Source organism: Platalea leucorodia, assembly GCF_965183815.1.
Source record: "Platalea leucorodia genome assembly, chromosome: 21".
Lineage (NCBI taxonomy): Eukaryota > Metazoa > Chordata > Aves > Pelecaniformes > Threskiornithidae > Platalea > Platalea leucorodia.
This window is the reverse complement of record NC_138843.1, coordinates 6,295,557-6,316,098: the sequence shown is the minus strand read 5'-3', so window position 1 is coordinate 6,316,098 and position 20,542 is coordinate 6,295,557. Positions and strand designations below refer to the sequence as shown.

Sequence of the window (20,542 nt, the reverse complement as noted above, 5' to 3'; positions counted from 1 at the left end):
TTGGAGCAGGTCTCAGAATTAGCAGGCCAAGCCAGCGCTCCAGTGGGACAAGGCATTAAGACCAATTCCACAAATACCACAGGGACTACAAAGGATTAACTGAACATTAAACAAAGGGTCTGAGCGGTATCTGTAGGAAATTAATAATTATAAATTAGAGATACTAAAGGCTTAATCCCGGATTTACAGGGATATGATGGAATGAGATGAAGTGTAATCAAAATGTCAGTTTAAGTATTCGACCTCTACGCAGCAGAGACCACAACTGTAATTTATACAGACTGTGAGCTCTTTGGAAGCAGCTTATCCTTTCATCATGTTTTGTTCACTACACAAAACAAACAAGACTCAGTCCAAGCGAAGGTTCCTAACCTTTACCACAGTATGAATAATTATAACTCGTTAAGTTCAGCATCAAATTAAGGAAGACTCACTAGAAAAACTTGCAGTTAACACCTGGTGGGAAGAAAAATAAGAAGGGCTGTGGGATGGTGTGTGTTGTGCATACAGGTACATATGTGCCTGCATGCACGCGTGACTGAGGAAAGGAAGTGTTATAAAAAGTGCAAGTTCTTGCAAGTCTGTGACAAGACACGAAGAGAGATGGACAGTTCTTGTCTTCAGCTGGTGAATCTTGTCTTCACAGCGTATTCGTAACAGCACGGCTTAACCCAGAACTGCTCTATTACTCTATTGATCTATTACCTCTGCCAGTCTGTAGGACCTAAAACCCTTCAGCTCCTTCTCCATCAGCAAGCCTGTAAGTAGGAGCAGAAGTTGGCCAAAATGTGTTGACAAATGAGCACTGGGCACAGTCAGTGGACACGGTTACCGCAGAAGCAGGAATGGAACAGAGAGACAGAAGGTTTTCTTTTACCTTATCCCCACTTGTGAAAACTCATGCCTGCAGAAACATAAGAAACGCACGCAAGTAACATTAACGATGCTCTTAATGGTACAATAAAAGAACAATGAACGAACCGAAGTGGAACTGAACAATGACGAGGATGATGGTTCATCGAGCTCGGAGGAGACGCTGAGGTTAAGTCGGTCTACGCCCTGCGTCAAACCAGCTTCCACAAAGGAAAAAAGACGGGTCATTGCCATAGGAGACTCTCTCCTGAGGGGAACAGAAGGCCCAAGACGCAGACTGGACCCACTTCTTAGGGAAGTCTGCTGCCTCCCTGGGGCCTGGGTTAAAGATGTGAAGAGAAAGCTTCCTGCCCTGGTACAGCCCTCAGATTATTATCCATTATTGGTTTTTCAGGTAGGCAGTGGTGAAGTTGCTACAAGAAGTCCGAGAGCAATCAAGAGACTTCAGGGCCTTGGGATGACTGGTTAAGGGATCAGGAGCACAAGCAGCGTTCTCCTCCATCCTTCCAGTTGCAGGGAATGATGAGGGAAGACGCAGGAAGACTCAGCAGATCGATACCTGGCTCTGAGCCTGGTGTCTCCAGCAAGATTTCGGGTTTTTTGATCATGAGTCAGCCTACACAACACCAGGCTGGCGACAGACGGGGTACACCTGTGTCAAAGGGGGAAAAGGATCCTTGGACAGGAGATAGCAGGGCTCATTGAAAGAGCTTTAAACTAGATTGGAAGGGGGAAAGGGATAAAATCAGGCTCACTAGAGATAAGTCTGGGGGCAGCACGCCAATGTTTGAAGGACGGTGCGCTAGCGAGGCCCTTCTGTCTGCCATCTCAGTGGAGGCAGGGGATGGAGATCTGTGCGGCAGCAAAGAGGCAAGGGCTATGGATGTGTAAGAAACCATGGAAGCACCTGAGAATGGTCACGTAGGAATCAGGGCTTCTTCCCCCGGAAAGGTGGCAGGAACAACAGCCCAACTGAAGTGCTATGCCAATGCACGCAGCATGGGCAACAAACAGGAGGAGCTGGAAGCCATTGTGCAACCGGAAAACTGTGACATAGTTGCCATCACGGAAACGGGGTGGGATGACTCGCACAGCTGGAGTGCTGTGATGGACGGCTATAAACCCTTCAGAAGGGACAGGCAAGGAAGGAGAGGCGGTGGGGTAGCCCTTTATGTTAGGGACTCTCTAGAGCTTAACGATGGCGACGATAGGGTCGAGTGTTTATGGGTGAGAATCGGGGGGAAGGCCAACAAGGCAGATATCATGGTGGGAGTCTGTTACAGACCACCCAACCAGGACAAAGAGACAGATGAAATAGTCTCTAAGCAGCTGGAAGAAGTCTCACGATCACTAGCCCTTGTTCTCATGGGGGACTTCGACCTACCAGATGTCTGCTGGAAATACAACACAGCAGAGAGGAGACAGCCTGGGAGGTTCCTGGAGTGTGTGGAAGACACAGCTGGTGAGGGAGCCAGCTAGGGACGGCGCCGCTGGACCTCTCGTTTGTGAGCAGAGAAGGCCTGGTGGGTGATGTGATGGTTGGAGGCCATCTTGGGCACAGTGATCATGAAATGATAGATTTCAGCTCTCAGAGAGGTAAGGAGGGGGGCCAGCAGAACGGCCACCTTGGACTTCCAGAGGGCACTTTGGCCTGTTCAGGGGCCTGGCTGACAGAGTCCCTTGGGAGGCAGCCCTGAAGGGCAAAGGAGCCCAGGAAGGCTGGTCAGTCTTCAAGAAGGAAATCTTACAGGCACAGGAGCAGGCTGTCCTCATGTGCTGAAAGACGAGCTGGCGGGGGAGAAGACCGGCCTGGCTGAACAGAGAGCTTTGGCTGGAACTCAGGGAGAGGGGAAAAAAAAAAAAAAAAAAGAAAAGAAAAAAGAAAGAGCATTTATGACCTTTGGAAGAAGGGGCAGGCAACTCAGGAGGACTACAAGGGTGTTGTGAGGTTACGCAGGGAGAAGATTAGAAGGGCCAAAGCCCAGCTGGAACTTAATCTGGCTGCTGCTGTAAAAGACAATAAAAAGCATTCCTATAAATACATTAGCAATAAAAGGAGTGCTAAGGAGAATCTCCATCCTTTACATCCTTTATTGGATGCAGAGGGAAACAGAGCGACAAAGGCTGAGGACAAGGCTGAGGTACTTAATGCTTTCTTTGTCCCAGTCTTTGACAGTCAGACCCGTTGTTCTTGGGGTACCCAGCCCCCTGAGCTGGAAAACAGGGACGGGGAGCAGAACGAAGCCCCCATAATCCAAGGGGAAACGGTCAGTGACCTGCTGCACCACCCGGGCACACACAGGTCTATGGGGCTGGATGGCACCTCGAATGCTGTGCTCAGCGCTGGGCCCCGCACCCCAAGGCGGCCATGGAGGGGCTGGAGCGTGGCCAGAGCAGGGCAGCGAGGCTGGGGCAGGGGCTGGAGCACAAGGCTGGGGAGGAGCGGCTGGGGGAGCTGGGGGGGCTCAGCCTGGAGAAGAGGAGGCTGAGGGGAGCCCTCATCGCTCTCTGCAACGGCCTGAAAGGAGGCTGGAGCCGGGGGGGTCGGTCTCTGCTCCCCAGGAACAAGCGATGGGACGAGAGGGAACGGCCTCAAGCTGCGCCAGGGCAGGGTTGGGTTGGGTATTGGGAAAAACTTCTTCCCCCAAAGGGCTGCCAGGCCCTGGCCCAGGCTGCCCAGGGCAGGGGCTGAGTCCCCATCCCTGGGGGGATTTAACAGCCGGGGAGATGTGGTGCTTGGGGACATGGGTTAGTGGTGGCCTTGGCAGTGCTGGGTTAAGGGCTGGAATCTATGATCTTAAGGGTCTTTTCCAACCTAAACAATTCTATGGCTCTGATTCTAACTAGTCATTACAATTTAGTTTCACTTGCTCTTATTAACATGAATACATTAATCATTTTTACTATTACTGAGTGATCATTACAGGACAAAATTAAAGTTATTTGGTATCTTAATTATGGATACGAGTATTATTTGTACTACTTATTCTGATGCATCTTAATTCTGCTATAAATTTTAAGGGGAAGAATGATGATAACAATATCCAATTACATTAAGAATGAAAACATGAGACATAAGCCTCAAGATTTTACTAGGACCAGGACACATGGAAGCCCTGGCTCACACAAAAGACAGATGTGTAAGTTTTTTACTGGCTCACCTAACTGCCAACAATGTAGAACTTCATTCCTTGGTGTAGTTTAGAAGGTTTGGGTGAGGAGATCTGGACAAGTGCTTCAGGGAAATTAAATCTGGTGTGAGGAGCTGCCTGCATTAAACTTGCCTGGGCTACAGTTGAAGAGACTCGGAGAACGACGAGATTGGCAGGGATCTCTGGAAATCCTCTAGTAAACCTCCCTGCTCAAAGCAGGGGCAGCTAGAGCAGGTTGCTCAGGCCTGTTCCAGCCCGGTTTTGAGCATCTCCAAGGATGAACACTCCACCGTCTCTCTGGGCAACCTGTTCAACCACCCTCGGTGTAAAACAACAGACGACTATAAAGTACTAATTCTCACTGGAGACACATTACACCCAGCTGTTCTTAAAATGCTAAACTAAAGCATTTTGGAAAGGTCACAGCAATACTGGAACAGTAGTACTGCAAAAAGCTATTTGAGATTTTAGTCCGATTTTGCTGAGCTGATTGGATACCTCAGAGGAGAAAAAGGAAAAAAAAGTAAATTCTCAGCAGGGAAACACTACTCTCAGAAACTCTCATGAACACATCTCATAACAAAGCCAATTACTTATCTGCAAGGCAGTAAATATAATGCATTTTCCAGAGCACAGTCCAACTATCAACACCCTCCTTTAAGCAACTAAGGCAATTCAAATTTAAGCAATTCATATTCAAAGCAACTAAGGTACTTCTCAAAGGCAAAATCCATAATACCTTCCACAGCTCTGGAAGCAGACAATACGTTGCAATTATTCCGTAATCGTACTGAACTTATGAGGACTCAGGGAAAGACAGGACAGGGCACGGCTCAAGATGTAGGAAGAAATCCCACAGACTCTCTCAATCAGAAATAAGGTTTTCCTGTTTTACTATGACACCTCCCTGCTGGAACCAATGGTTCAGAGCTTTAATTAAGTTGCCAAATCATATCTGCATTCAGAGATATGGACTACAGAATGGGGATCTGTTGAGACAGGCATCTACCAATACCCATCTGGAATCTGCTACTTTATCATCTCACTATACACTCACTTGTAGAAAAAGACACCGTAGTGTATGTACCTTTACATAATTAACTTCCATATAAATTTTACAAGTAAGATTTTACTTTAATCATATTTTAATTCAACAGTTTATTTACATAACACTGCAGGACATATAGTGCACTAGGTATTCATTCACACATGCTGCAATGAAGATATTACTGCACAGCTGCAAGAGTACAGTTTCCCAGACGGACACGGGAATAGCAGTACAGCCTTAAATGCATTATTCTTCCTAACCTACCTGAATCTTTGCGCCTGGTGATGCACTGGCCCTCCAAACCGTCTAGCTGGTGAATGACACAGCTGCGATAACAGTGCCACATTTTTGTTCTGGTTAGGATTGGCTGCAAACTTCACTGTAATGGGTTCGGAGGAACCTGGGGGTTTGTGACCATTGAAATTTGTAATTGCCTCTTCTGCTTCTGACCTTTTGTCAAACCGGATAAATGCGACCCCTCTGGACAAACCTTTTAACCAAACCAATAAAAAAAAAAAATAAAAAAAATTGAAGTTCAGGATAAACTCAAAATAACTTTGAAAGCAAAAAACGAAAAAGTTAAGTATTTCTACGGTCACGGCTTTCAAGTTCTCTACATTTACTAATGTTTCTTCAACAGCTAGAGGATAAAGTACAAAATTAAGAAACAAAAGACAAATTAACACATTCATTTTTCAGCTATAAACAACCACAGTAACTAAAACACTTAAAAAAATCCAATGTGGTAGAATTTCATGAAATCCATCACCAACTGACATTTAAATTAACAAAAAAAAAAACCTCCCAACATTTTAAATGAATTCCACACACACACAAAAAATTAATTCCAGTCAGTTAAAAACAAAACAAAATCCCTTAGCTTTGATTACTTTATCACTAAAAAGCATCTGCAAACAGAAAATTGACACCGATGTTTCCAAATGCTTTCAGCTTTCCATGCTGAAAACAGACTCGGGTTCATAGATGAGGGCATGAGGGTCTAACTCAAATAAAGCAGTTTAACCTTCTGGAACGAGGAGATCACAATTTCAGCTACATCACGGCCATTACTTCTAGCTGTCACGTACCTTATTTTTAATTCATTAGAAACCAATTAAGAATTACCTCTTGGTAACCGTACTGAAACAATCACACTGCTGTTAAACATTTGCATCTTTTTTTCCTAGTTCCAGACGCAGCCACTGGATGCTGATCCCCGTCAGATCGAGGTAAAAGTTACGCCTTATGAAATCTCTTCCCCTCACCCCCTTCCCCACTTCTTATCCGTGACTTAACCATAGTCTGGAAATATGGTTTATCACAGTGTAGCTAAAAGGGTACATTTTGTTTAAATTTCATGCCAAAGCAGATATATGGCTAGACTAATTCTAGGACTTTACCAACTCTGTTTCAGAAAGGGCCGTATCAAATACTTCCATGTTGTCTCTACACCCACGTAGGGCAAGCTTCAAAGGCAGTTTCAGCAGTTGTTTAAGCTTATCAGAAATCACCAAGGTGTTTGTAACAACTGAACATTATGTCCTGTATTTCACGGAGGGAAATGCAGCATGACAAAACCCTAGGCATGCGGCAAGCGAAAGGGAATCCAACCCCTACAACTGCCCCCAGAGCGGTCTCTAGGAAAGGCGTCTTTTCATTCGGGGCACTGGGAGAACTTCCATAAATAACAACTCATCTTGTTTACTACATGTTGTTAAGTATGCAAAGTCACAGAGAGAAAGCCTGTTTCCTAAGCCACTGCACTTTTTGAAGAAAAGAACTGCAGAACAACGGTGGGAGATGGCCGGCACCAACTGTGCCGCTGGAGCGATCTGGAAAGGAGCCAACCTGTGAGGAGGTTATTCCATTTTTTGATTTCTTACTGGTTACTTCCCAAACAGGAGGCTGGACCAGATCGGCTCATCAAATTAGAGCTGACAGCACTACGTGCTGCAATAGCACTGAGATGAGCCTTTCTGGGCTGGGAGGAAGCATCTGCCCCACCCCGGCGAGGCACAGAACAGCAGCATCGCCCAGAAGTCAGCAAGGACCATCCCAGAGCCCAACACAGTGTTAATTCTTCTCCACTTCCATGCTGTTCATCTTATGCTTTTCACTTGATCTATCATCGTGTTCATTTGAAAATATAAATATTGTAGAAAGCGTATTTTTAAACAGATTAATTCTCAAAAAGTAGAGAACAACCCCTGCTGAGCAGGTACATCTAAAAGCACGAATTAAAATTTGCTCTAACTGGGCCTAGATCAAGCTATGAAACACAGGTATTAAAGCCAAGGCACGGCCACATTCTTGAAGTGAAACGAAACCTAGGCTATGCATGCATTAAACTTTATAATGTGAACAGAACACATTCTTCAAACAATACATTATTAAGGTTATTTGAAAGCAAGCGGTATATTCTGAGCTGACGCTGAATTAGACAGCATCATGCCTCAGCACGCTCAATGGAAACTAGATTACTCCTGGAGAGATTTGAATTGTATGACTTCTGTCATCTCATTTTATAGCTCTGTCGAAGACGGGTGCTAGCTACCTAGACTCCACTGGCAGCCAGAGAAGGACGACTATTTTGGACACTTGTATTAATAAGTTTTCTGGGCTCCAGAAGTCTTTTTCTTACTTCTACCTATGGTCATCACCTAGATAACCAGCTCTAGAGAGAGAACCATACAGATATCCAAGTAGGACAAAATGAATCCTTCTCTCTAAGAAAGGAAGGATAGGATGTTCCTTGCTCAACACTGGAGTGTCTACAAGGTCGGTATCCAGATCTCACCTACTCACCGCAGGTTTCTTTTATGCACTATCGCATTTAAAGTGCAGCCTGACGAAATCGAAACACTTGAGAGCAGGTGCCTACAGAAGGAGCTAGCTCTGATGGGGATACTTAACGTTGCGGACTTTAGCATGTAGTCAGATTAATCCCACCAAAAGCTGCTGATGGCCTACTCTAAATTACAGCAGATTCCTCAAAGAGCATGAAAGTTGCTGCTTAACTACTGTGTATAAATGTACATGCTACCATGCATAAATGTTAAATGTGGAATTGCTAGAATTAGATTATCTTCTGTTCTAATATAGCACATGCATAATCAATGAAAAAGTGTATTTGTAGAAGTTCTCTCCAAATTCATACATGACATATGGGCTACCGGAAAAAACACAGAACACCTAAGGTTACAGGGTAAGCCGCACTCTGCAGTTATACACTCTGACATAATGAGGTAAGAAATTAAAACTCTGAAAATACATTGTAACCCTGAGTCAGAATTAACATTATAAAGGAAATCCTTAACTTTGGTCTCTCCTGAGCTGAGTGCTTAACTAAGCAACTTCTCCCTTTTCTTTTTAATTTTGTTTTATAAACAAAATACTTTTAGAAAATTCAAGAGGGTAGTACTAAGTATATTATGTTCATTCTTTTGGTTAACAGTAACCACAGAGGACTGTAAGACACCTCAAATGTTTTAAAATATGATGAAATTGTGTGAGTGAGTTCCAAGTTGGTATGAAAGACAAAACACAGTACTGTTTTGCTTTTTCATATGTAACTACGGCCTGGAATTTACCTGTGGATAACTGCTGCCTTTGTGTAACGTAAAGGTAACATTAGCACTCCAGATTACAAACATGACAGTAATATCAAGTGTTATAGCAAGAGAGTCGATTTGGGAAATCAGCAGCTCAGCCTGGTAAAACTGACAGTAAGAGCATAAAATACGATATGAGGTTTAGATTGTAAGCTACCAAAGGAGGCAGCGTAAGTCATTCTGTGTTTTAAAAAAATCATTGGAAAAGGATATCCCCTTCAAATTATTTCAGTGGTTGACGCCAGATGTCGTGGTTAGTTTGTGAAAGTCTAGCCTAGTGTAGAACTACCAGTCTCTGAAAAATGTAAACCCTGCTATACGCTACAGTTTCATGAAGCTGGTGCGACAGAACTCACCTGTAGTTTGATCCACAAGCACACGCGAGTTGATGATGCGTCCAAAACGCGAAAACATATCTTCTACATCTTTTTGTGTCATTGACCTTGGTAGTCCACTAATATATAAATTAGCATCCTTGATAACTTCAGAACTTGGACGAGCATAGGAAACCTTTACAAAGAAGGAAGAAAAACAAAAAGGTATGTTCAGGGTGCAAATAGGAAAGAGTCATTTCTTTTGCCTTGAGTCACTTTTATTTATTCCCTGCTAAACAATGCAGGCAATTTTTACTGGAGTTCAAAAAAGTGGAACAGGGAAAAGGTAGGGGAAAATCGCCAGAACAAAAAGAGAGAAGTCATGTCCCCATATAACGCCATTCCTTTTGGGCTCATCCAACAGCTAAGGAATATAGTGGCATTGCTATAAACAGACAGCAGTAGACTCGTACCAGTGCTTTCAAACACACACATCTGCTACGTTGAAGAATCCCTGTCTGACGTTCTGACTGGGATACTGGACCTGTCAGTAACCACAGGTCACGCCAAGAACTTGTGCTGTCGGTATATTTTTCAAAGCCTCATAAAAAGACTTTACCAGCTGAAGTGCAGTTTCCTATCTTAATTTCTGCTACTAGATACAGTTACAAATATCACCTAAGCAGGTGTGATTTCCTACACATACAGTACTAGCTGTTATTTTGGAAAAGGAATGCATGTGTATTAGCAAGATTTAAAACAGAGATCACCAAGTATCTGAGATATACATGAGTTCAAAAGCCTGGCAACAATTTGGAATGATCCCACCTACTGCTGTAAAAATGGTGGGAATGAAACAAAGGGAATCTTTGAATACAAAGCTGTTACAAAACCCGAGAGGCTTAACAGCTTGCTTTACTACTCTTCTCCCAGATTCCACCTCTCCTGCAGCTGGAGAGCACACGAGCCTTACCACCAGAATGAAGTTTTATTAGAATGCCATTTTCATAGAAGACAGAAAAAACCTAGACATCCTACCTTGATAGTTTTTGACTGAAGTCTGAGGCCATTCAGTGTGTTTATTGCTCTTTCAGCATCTTTTGCAGTAACGTAGTTCACAAAGCCATAGCCTAAGCTGTGTCCTACATGGAAGAACATTTTTTTTACATTAATCCTAACAAAAGAAAGTTATCACCACCAAAATTAAAGGAAATGCAAGTGAGAAAAAGCAAACTCAACATAAACATAATCCACAGAGCAAATATATAAAAAAGCCAAAGAAGTTTCTGAAGGCTGGCATGCATCGTATGAAGTAACTCGGAGCTCCTTCATCTGCCACTCTGGACATCCCTCTGTCTTCAAGGACAGTGAGTATCAGCCAGCCACAGGTGATCCACCGATACTAAGAAATTCAAGGCTAAAATACCGACTCTGAACAGTCTTGTAAACTTAATGGGTGTGGAACAAAGGCAAGAATTTAACAAAGTTCATAAGTACAAACTCTTGTAGATAAAGAGCAGAAAGTGAGAAAGTGCCAACGGAGGAACTGCTGGGTAAGAAATCATCGGGCTACTCATTTCTGGGTAGCTATTCCAACCTTCACTCCTGGAGACAAGAGGGAAAAAGAAGTTTTCAATCCTTCACACATTCCTATAGCGAATGAGCAGTAAGTCTCCCAAACAGGATGAAACTGAAGAGGGAAAAATTCTCTTTAATGCAGGCAATTCATGTACTATTACTTAATGTAAGTTTACTCTTACCTCTTACAAAAAGAATTTGAGAATAATAATAATGATAATACAAATCTCTAAAACATTTAGGGCAAAGGATATTTATTTGGATATTTATTTGTTCTGCTTCTATCTCCAACCTCCACAAAAGCTACTATCAATTATAACACTACATACTAAGATCCTTTTGGCTTGCAATTTTAAGAACACTCAAAGACACAGATAATCGTTACAGTAGAGGATTCTCTTCTGAAATATAGCCCTTTTTTAATCACACAGCATGGCTCTGCAATGGTCTTAGCTGGCAAGGAAGTTTTCGTAGGCTTTCCAGACATTTCAGAACACCAAATATGCCACCCCCTTGCCAGAAAAAAAAGTCAAATGGTGATGACCCTAGCACAAAATGGCAGAGAAACTGAAGAAAAGGGCTGTAACAGACACTGCAGATTACCTCCATCTACTGAAGAAAGAGTCACCAGTCTACTGAAGGCCTTGAGACCTACAGGCCTAAAAGCCCCAGGGACGGAAGGAAGCTCCAAATAACGCTGACAGCGTTTGGACTAACGGCATGCCCGACAGACTGACTGCAGAGCCACCGCAACAGCACAGCTCCCTGGCACGTCCTCAGCATTCATCTGCTTCGCTGTGAACCCTAACAGACCAGTAACTCATCTAAACCCAAATAATGTCATTGCCCGCTTCCTAATAGACTCCTTGTATAAACAGGCCCAGTTCATTTTCACTGTCTGCTAAAGCTCTTCAAGAAGCCAGATCCCCTTTGTGTTCAACCCTCGTACAGAAACTCGTACAGACCGAGCGTTAGAACACCTCCGCTAGCACAGATCAAACTCTCATGACGCCGGACGCTTCTGTAATGGCAAATCACTCTGAGAGCCAAGCAGGATTTAACTCTGCATAGTAAACAAATAAACGCAATAAAAGCAAGATCTTAGACACCAGCTTCTGCACCTTTATCCTTTAAAGATCTACACATAACATCGATCAGGGTTTTGCAGACATATCTTGCATGTACCTACAGCATGGGTTTTGTTGATGTCTTTATAACATTCATTTTCTGTTTTATTAGTCAGAGATGGTCAATCATTTAGATCAAATCTGGTTAGTCCACAATCACTTACCTACTGAGATTCTTCTCCCCTCATTAAGAAAACAAATAATTTAACAATTAGAAAAATGTTTAGCACCTGGACCCTGGCTTCTTTCACCAGAATCTGACCAAGTTTAAGAGGGAACAAATATGACGCAGACAGTAAGCAGTGACTTTCTCCCTCCTAGGAGGGCGGGAAGAGTCCGACCGCCCTCACGCACAGGAGCAGCATGCCGGCTCCGGCTCTGAAGGCTCGGAGCACCAGCTGCTTTATAGATATTTTCAGTCTGTCCCAAAAGCCATATAAACATGAATATTCCAGCAAACTACGGAATAGAACCAGGTCCTAATAAAGTTTATGGAAATAGGCCCTTAAAGACCGTGGAAACAGGCTTCAGCCAGACTAACCCCCCGAGTCTGAACCTGGCAGTCAGGGCTGTCGCTCCGCAGGTGGACGCTGCACTGGGGAGGGGGTGACTAAATTCTCCTGGCAGGGGAAGAGCAGCAGGATTTCACACCGTATAAATTTATTAAGCTATCTTTAGTATTCTGAGTCACGGAGATCAGGGGCTCAGCCTATGACCAGGGCGAGCGAGTATCCTTCCCTGGTTTCTTGCAACAAGTTCCCAGAGAAGGCAGGCAACCGTTACTTACCCAGAAGCGCTCCTGCAAAGCATCGGACAGGTTATATGTTCATGCACTGTTTGAGGTCAGTGACAAGGAAGATTAAGCTACTTAGTTTTGGTTTTATCCTGTACGTAAGTAACAGCACTCATGGACACACAGGACCAAAAGGGACCACGAGAACTGGGTCCAGTCCCCGTACACAAACTACATATTCCCTTTCCCTAAATCATAAGCAAGCTTCACATTAAAAGCAGTTCATTTTTTGTCCCAGGCACTCTGATTTAAAGCACATTCCACAATCCCCTTCCAATGCTCTCCTTTTCTAAAGGCAGGTCTTCATATCCACTTGTGCTTCTGCAAATACTGCCCTTGAGCTTACACACGCTTACCCGCCCAAGCGCCTGTTCCCCAGGCACACACAGGCAGCGACCATATCCCCTTGGCCTTCTTTACGGTTTTTGTCTGAACAAAGTTCTGCACTTTCTCCGCTTCTAATTTTACACAGGTTGCTCAATGACTATTCCTTATCAACGAGTTTGAAAGCCCTGGGAAAAGAGAGCAGGGGCGTAATGGGGTTGATGGAAACAAACACAGACTAAAACAAGCAGGGTCTGAAAAGTGGCAGGATTACAACAGTTACCAGGTTTTCTCATATTTGCTGTAGGCATTTGACAATAAGTACTAAAACCTAGAAATTACAGTCCTGTTAACTTTTACCTGCCACTAGATAGGAAAACATCAATTACTTATTTTTCTCTACAAAAAAATAGAATACAGACCTTCCCTTTTAGACTATACTTACCACCTTTAAATTACATCAGTGTAACATGGCTTTACAGTCCTTAAGCGCTAAAGAAAAGCCAACCCACGCAAAACTGGCAAGATATATTAACTTATCTTGCTCTAAATACCGAATACCATCAGTCTCAGCCATCTCCTGCTGTTCAGTTACCAGTTTTCATCTCTAAACAGGCTGGGATAGCCAACACACGACAGCCCCGTCCCCGCAAGAGGCACGTTCCACCGCTCCCCTGACAGATCACGCTTCAGGAATGCTCCCTGCTTCACAATTTTACTCTGTATTCCCTCCTCCTAAATCAGTACAGACTACCTTCCCTTTACGGCATGCCAGAAAATATATAAGGAATCGGCATTTACATAGCATTATGATTTATGTCGAGTGTTTATCCCAGGCAAGGAGACAAGTTATTTGCTTTATCATGATGTTAAGAGCCTGCTAGAAACCTGTCGTGCAAAAGAAGGCAGTACTGTAACAGCTTTCAAACTATTTTAGTGGACAGCAATTAAAAAAACTTTAAAAAAAAAAACTTTTAAAAAGTTTGCATATACGTAAATGCAAATTTACTCAAGAAACAAAGATGAAAAAAAGAAACAAGTAGGTCCTTATCTGGATGAATAATTAACAAAGTGACCATAAACCCTAGTTTTAAGCAAAGTACTATACTCCTTCAGCAAAAAGAATCTAGTTTTGTTTCCATGATAAAAAGCCCTTTCATGAAAGAGGGCACTCGTTTTCTTTCTGTGCATCACTTGGGTTTCTGTCCATGTCCTCGCTTCCTTTCCCAGCTCCCCGAGACGCGCTGCTTCAGGCACCAGCTCGTGCCTCGTTCCCCTCCACCCTACTTTCACTGGGGACCCCAGTACGAGACCAGAGCCCGCACTTATTTTCCACTTCACTACAGACGAGCTGCCCCCCCGAAAGCAGCTAACACAGGTTCTCCCCATCCTAGCCTTCTCATAAAACCTAAATTTAAACCTGGCTCCGGTTATGTCAGAGCAACTCAGTATAAAGGCATTTTCATTTCAAATTTGTTTTCTGAACTGGGAAACAGTGTGTTGAGGTGAAAGTAAGAAAGCCTAAGTAAGTAACACAGAAGGATGGAACAGATCTCAGCAAACATCACTCAGGGGAGGATGGAAAGAGCATCTTGGGAAGAGTTGTTTGGTTTTTTTGTTTGTTTGGCTTTACAACATGTGCTGTGAGTGATAACCAGAGCGCTTAAATATGTATGAATGCATCAAGAAATACCACGTCCAAATACCAGGCATCATGTGCTGAAAAAGCAGAATTCAAAGCGGTGACTCTGTAGTTTCAGAGGATGAGAACAGATTAAAAGTGCCCAGATGTGCCTTCTGGGGGCTTTCTTTAGCACAGTTACACTGCTGTATAGCTGGGGATACCTAATCACATCGACCCCGAGCAAAATGCAAGCACCCCTGCTTCAAACTTCCAAACAAAAGGGTTATGCCAATGCAGAGGTGCAGCAAGGTAGGACTGGCAGAACAAACGATCAATCATAATTGGTAATAATTTCCATATTCTAACCCCCCGAGACAAGCCAACGCTATGCATACAGCATCTTTTGTTTCCTAACATCCTAACACCCAGGAAAACAAGCAGATGTGGCAGCAGAGCAGCCTGGCTGAGCAGGGAGCTCATGGCAGAGCTCCAACGCAAACAGGCAGCATACAGGAGACGGAAGAAGCGACGGCCTACACAAGGAGGAATTTGGAAACACCGTCCACTCAGTCTCAGGAAAGCCAGAGCTCAACTGCAGTTGCGACTTGAAAGGAATGCAAACAAACAAAAAATAATATCAAGGGTAACAAGAAGAGCTTCTACTGCTGTCTCAGCAGGACAAGGCTGAAAAAGGAAAACATAGGACAGCTGCTCAATAGGGAGTGTGATTTTGTGAGAGCAGGACGTGATGCCTTCTTTGCCTCACTCTTCACCGACAAAGTCCAACAGGCCTCCGCACTTAGCGAAAGAGTTCAAGGCGCCGGACCAGCGGATTAGGATCAAGTCAGGGACTGACCGGTTGAGAGAACTTGACCCATACAAGTCCATGGGATGAGATGGGCTCTACGGGTGCTGAGACATCAGGCTCATGTCCTGGCCAAAACCGCTCTCTGTCATCTTTGAATAGTCATGAAAATTGGAAGCGTTCCCCAACAACTGCGGGAAGGCAAATGGCACATCCATCTTCAAAGAGAGACCAAAAAACCACCATGCTCTACACGGATGCCTACAACAAGTAGAGCTTTGCAGGGATCTATCCTGAGACCTGCTGCTTAACTTTTTATCCACGACCTGGAGGAGGTGATGGGAACGCGCTCTCACCAAGACTGGAGATAACACCAGGTCGGGAGGAACCTGTCAATACCCTGGAGGGCAGGGCTGCCACCCAGAGGGACCTAAACACGCTGGAGGAACGGGCCAACAGGCACCTTATGAAACGCAGCCAGGACAAATGCAAAGTCCTGATCATGGGAAGGAAGAAGCCCTGGCAACATCACAGACTGGGCACTTACTGGCTGGAGAGCAGCTCTATGGAAAAGGACCTGGGAATCACGGTGTAGAGCAAGGCGAGCGCGAGCCAGCAGTGCAGTGTGAAGGAGAAGGTTAACAGCATCCTGCGTGGTGCTGACAGAAGTACAGCCAGGAGGCAGAAGGAAGAGATCACCCCTCTTTACTCAACACTCCCTAGACCACACCTAGAATCCTGCATCCAATTTGTAATGTCCCCCAGTACAGGAAAGACACTGATAAACCGGAGCGAGCTCAACAAAGGGCCACCAAGGTGCTCAGGGGACTGGAGCATGGGGAGGTTTACAAGACCAGATGGGATAAAGTCCTGAGTAACCTGGTCTGACCTCACAGCTGAGACTGCTCTGAGCAGGAGGCTGGACTAGCATCCCTTAAAACTGCACCATCCTACCGTCCCAAACGACAGAACGAGGAACTCCACACTACATTAATCCGAGGTTCTTCCAGTTCCACAGAACAAGGTCTTTTTGTATTAAGACAGCCTATATGCGTACTTCATCTAAGTAGGGATGTAACGGAACTAAATATTCATGAAAGATTTAGAGAAGGTAAAGAATCACATTTCTCCCTCGCAATATTTTCTCCCATTCATGGAACCATTTCTAAATTTTGAGTTTATTTCTAGTGTAGTCCTTAAACCAAAGCCTGGAATTACCAAAACTGCTACCTGGCTAGCAACACAGACTCTGCCAATTTTCAGTGGACTAGTTATTCTGTCACACATTTTTGGAAGCACCCACTCTCATAGGCTATTTTTAATTGAATGAAAACGCATTTCTGTGGGTTCCCACTAGTTTTCTCCCATCATTTTTTTTGTCCACTCGTCTCAGGAGGTGATGCTGGTTTCCAGCTCCTCCTTATGTCCTTCAGCCCAATATTAAGTCTGCTCCACATCATAACAGTTAACCAGTTTTTCACTTTAATATTCTAAATGCCAGCTTCAGAACCCGACATGTTCTACGTGCACTGCTTGCCTCGACTTTGGAGACAAGCAGTTGCAATTTGTTACCCCCTTGCCAGTTTTTGTTTTCATACTACAAGATGTCCTTACAAAAAAAAAAAGAACAGAAAGCAGCTTCTTGAAGGATTTTTGTCAAAATATATTTTTAGATGTGAACAAACATCTCAAGTATTTAACCATCGATCTTCAAAACTAGCAGTAGAAGGGCATGGTTTTCCATTACAAGTCCATGCTGATTAAACCCTATCATCACAACACAGAAGCGATTCTATTTATTACTACATAGCTCACAGTATATTTTTGAAAACACAGGGAACACCCCCTACACTCAGTCCTTCACTAAAGATACAGATGATGCATCTCAGCTACTCCGAAAATGCCTGAATCTGAAGCTAAAACCCACAGCCTGAACAAAAACTTTTTTCCTGATCCAGTCCCCAAGCAGCCAGGCCTCCATCCTTCAGCAACGTCCTTACCCCGGCTTCATCAGCGATACTGAGAAGTTGCTTTGCTCCTCTGAAGCACACCCATTCTTACCCACTTACACCATGGTGAGCACAGTAAGCCCCAGAAAACGAGAAAACATGCTGCTTGAGATAGAACTAAGTACAGTTTAATCTTAAAAATCACTTTTACTTTGCCCAAAAAAATATTCTACAATTTTTTATACAGATCTTGGAAAATGGAATCAAGGTTTGTTTGTTTGGTTTTTTTCCCCTGAATAGCTTCTTGAAGCTACAATTAATCATTCTCAATTACTTTTCACAGTTCTGCTTCATCTCCAGTTTAGTCATAAATGCCGTCCAAAACTATCATTAGTCGTGCAAACACCAAGAGAGCACGGCAGAAACCCCACATAATCGTGTTTGGGTCAGGCTGGGGGCAAAGCTCAGCCTAGCTGGATAGTCTGGTCTCGTGCCTAAGCTAGTAAGAACCTGGGAAGCACTGCACTGCTGTAAGGCCGGATTCGTCAGATCAGCACTACACCGGGAATCGCTGTACCGCGCTCCACTTACGCTTTAAGCATACCCTTCAGAGCACAAAACCAAAATTCTAGGTTTATATTTAAGCATTTCCACAAAATTTGCTCCACGATATTGAAACGCCTCTATGGTCGGTGTCAGTGCAACAGCTCGGTACCTTTCTTCCACAGTAGCCGAATTCAGCTTCGTTACGGTTTCTGACCGAGACACAGATTGCTATCTGAGCCAATTCCTGCTTCTGCTTGAGACTTAAAACCAGCGTGTCTTACTGAAAAGACTTCTGATTGCAAGAGAAAGGAACTAGAAAGGAAACAAAGAAAATAATATCTAGTTTTACTGATAATGATTTTCAAATACAGAACGTGTCCCCACTGCTTCATTTCGCTTTATCAACCAGGACACAAGCCACTTTCTGTTCCGCGGCCAAACGATGAATAGTCTCATTTATGGAAGTTTAAGGGCAAAATCGCATTTAACAGGTTTGGAAAGCCTGACCTTCAAACAACTCAGGAAAACATTATGAATTACAAATAGAGCGGCCTCTCCTCCATTTGCAAAATAAATGACATTTGCCTTGAAACAAAGATGACTGCAAGCAATTCAAACAGACGCTTCTTCAGAAAAAAGTCAAAAGCTACAAAGCCAACTTGACGTAAGTCTGTTCTTTACCCTGGCTCAAAGAGACAGCTTCCAGGGAGCTCACCATCTCCACAATATTCTAAAAAATTCAACCATACGCGGTAAGAGCGACAGCTTAAAATCCTGAAAACAAAAGGTTTACTATTTTTAGTAGTTCATTCCATTCAATGATGCCCTTCCACATACTTATCATTTCTTGTATGTTCTCTTTATATTTTTCCTTTCTTTCATTTCCAGAACATTTTTCTATTGAGATTTAAGTTAAGTTGCTCCAGGGCTCTTTTTCCAGATGAACTGCCAGTGTCCTAGCTGCTGTGAAGTGAAAAGGATTTGTAAAGTGCACACAGAAAATACCAGGCCCAAAATTGTGCATGAATACCACGGGCTGATTTCTTGGGGAAGTCCTTGGGAAGAAAATGCCTTGCTCATCTACTGTAAGATCTTGTTTCTTTAAACTTTAGGATAGATATTGTTAATCTGTGGTTGGAACAGAAACCTGACTATTCAAGATGCCGAGGGCTGAAAAATCCACTCCCCCCATCTCCTTAGGAAGATACTTCAGCTTCCAAATAATGACACTTTTTTAGCTGCAAACATTACAATGCAAAACCTCAGCAAGCGTTCAGTGTCAACACGATCATAGGTTAAGCTGAACTAAATTGTTATTCTGCGGAAACATACTGCTTCTCCGCTGGAAGAGAATGAAAGTATTCTAAGAAGATGTGGAAGAATAACTCCCACTAAAAACACGTTGAGAAATATCAGAGTACAACTGAAGATTTTGCTATATGGCTCATTTTTGTGGCTTGATGAGGGAAAAGAAAGGCAAAGGGAAGACATCAGCTTTGGTAAAGCAGAGTACTGCAACGGCTAGTACAACCGCGTTGGCCTTTTTGGCTTTGTGCGCCTATGTATCATACGGAGGGATACCAAGCATGACTATATTTAACCCTCTCAATGCCTCCAGATAGAGTAAAAGGATACCCACAACCCTAGAGCAGTAGGAAGTCATCCTCCGTTCCGCCAGCCCTGCCTTCAGGCTTTCAGAGAACGCTGCCGAGGTCCCTCGGCATGGCAGCACAGCCAGCTGGCGTGCCAGCCACTCCTCCCCGTTTGGCGTCAGCCGCACACATGCCGAGGGTGCAATCTGTCCCGTCACCCAGGTCATGAATGAAAATTTTAAACAGGAGTGGCCTTGATAGCAAACCTTTGGGTACTTCACTAGTGACTGGCCTTCAGCGGGATGTTGTGCTGCTGATCACCAACCTCAGAGATTGGTTTTCAATCCAGCCACAGGTCCTTCACTTGGTGACACAGGTCCTCCGGCACTGCACACCTCCTGCAGCGATAAGAACACGTCTGCCCAGCCTAAGCGGGAGGCCCCAGGCACTCCCTGCAGCCCAAGACCTGCAGAGCTGCACCCTCTTTTTCGGTCAAGGCCTCTGACGTTACAGGGCCAACCGCTACAGTGACTGCTGGAGACCGCGCGTCACCACCATTCCCGAGTGCACACAGGCTGATCGCAACACAGTCCGTGGTCCCCATCTGCCCTGCTGAGCCTGTTCGCAGCGCTCTGGGAGCTAAGCATAGGCTAGACTCTTAAATAGGCCTGTCCTAAGCAATAGCTAAAAAGGTGCTTGATCCTCCCTAACTGGGGGTCAACTGGAACAAAAGCTCCAGCCTCCCTTTGATCAAGTACACCTGAAAGAGCTCAGAGATCCTCACTGGAAGTCAAGGTCTCCTAAGGTATCCTCTCCTGGCAGCAGCACGCACCCCAGTTCTTCAAAGGGATCCCAGAAGGCCACTGTCAGTCCTAGAAGTTCCCAGAACATTCAGAAGCCGAGCCCAGGAACTGCTGCTCCAGCTGTGCTCTCAACCCACCCAAAGAACCCAAGCAACCTTTATACTGAGTGTATTCCCACACCCTTGCCATAACTCAGTTACTGCCTCTGAGGTAGTTCATATGGCCAGCTTTATGATAAAGGAAATAAAGTGAAGCTGGCAAAGCTAGGAGGGTGTTAACATTTTCAGTATTTGGGCAGTTTGGCTGCAAACCATTTGCGCTTTTCCCTAAGTTAACCATTGTTGCTAGGCATTCTTGAATGCACATTTCAAGAAATTGCATACCACCAAATGTGATTAAAAAG

The 20,542-nt window shown here is 44.2% G+C and overlaps 1 protein-coding gene across 2 annotated transcripts in view; it reads right to left on the bottom strand.

Annotated features, from left to right (window-relative positions):
* Nucleotides 1-20,542, bottom strand: part of ELAVL1 (ELAV like RNA binding protein 1) — a 53,758-nt gene that overhangs the window by 14,904 nt on the left and 18,312 nt on the right. For both annotated transcript variants that reach the window (XM_082331008.1, XM_082331009.1), the window contains exons 3-5: nt 10,037-10,140; nt 9,041-9,194; nt 5,338-5,563 (exon numbers count right to left, since the gene is read on the bottom strand). In XM_082331008.1, coding sequence (XP_082187134.1) covers nt 5,338-5,563; nt 9,041-9,194; nt 10,037-10,140 — 484 coding nt within the window. The remainder of the gene's footprint in view (nt 1-5,337; nt 5,564-9,040; nt 9,195-10,036; nt 10,141-20,542) is intronic.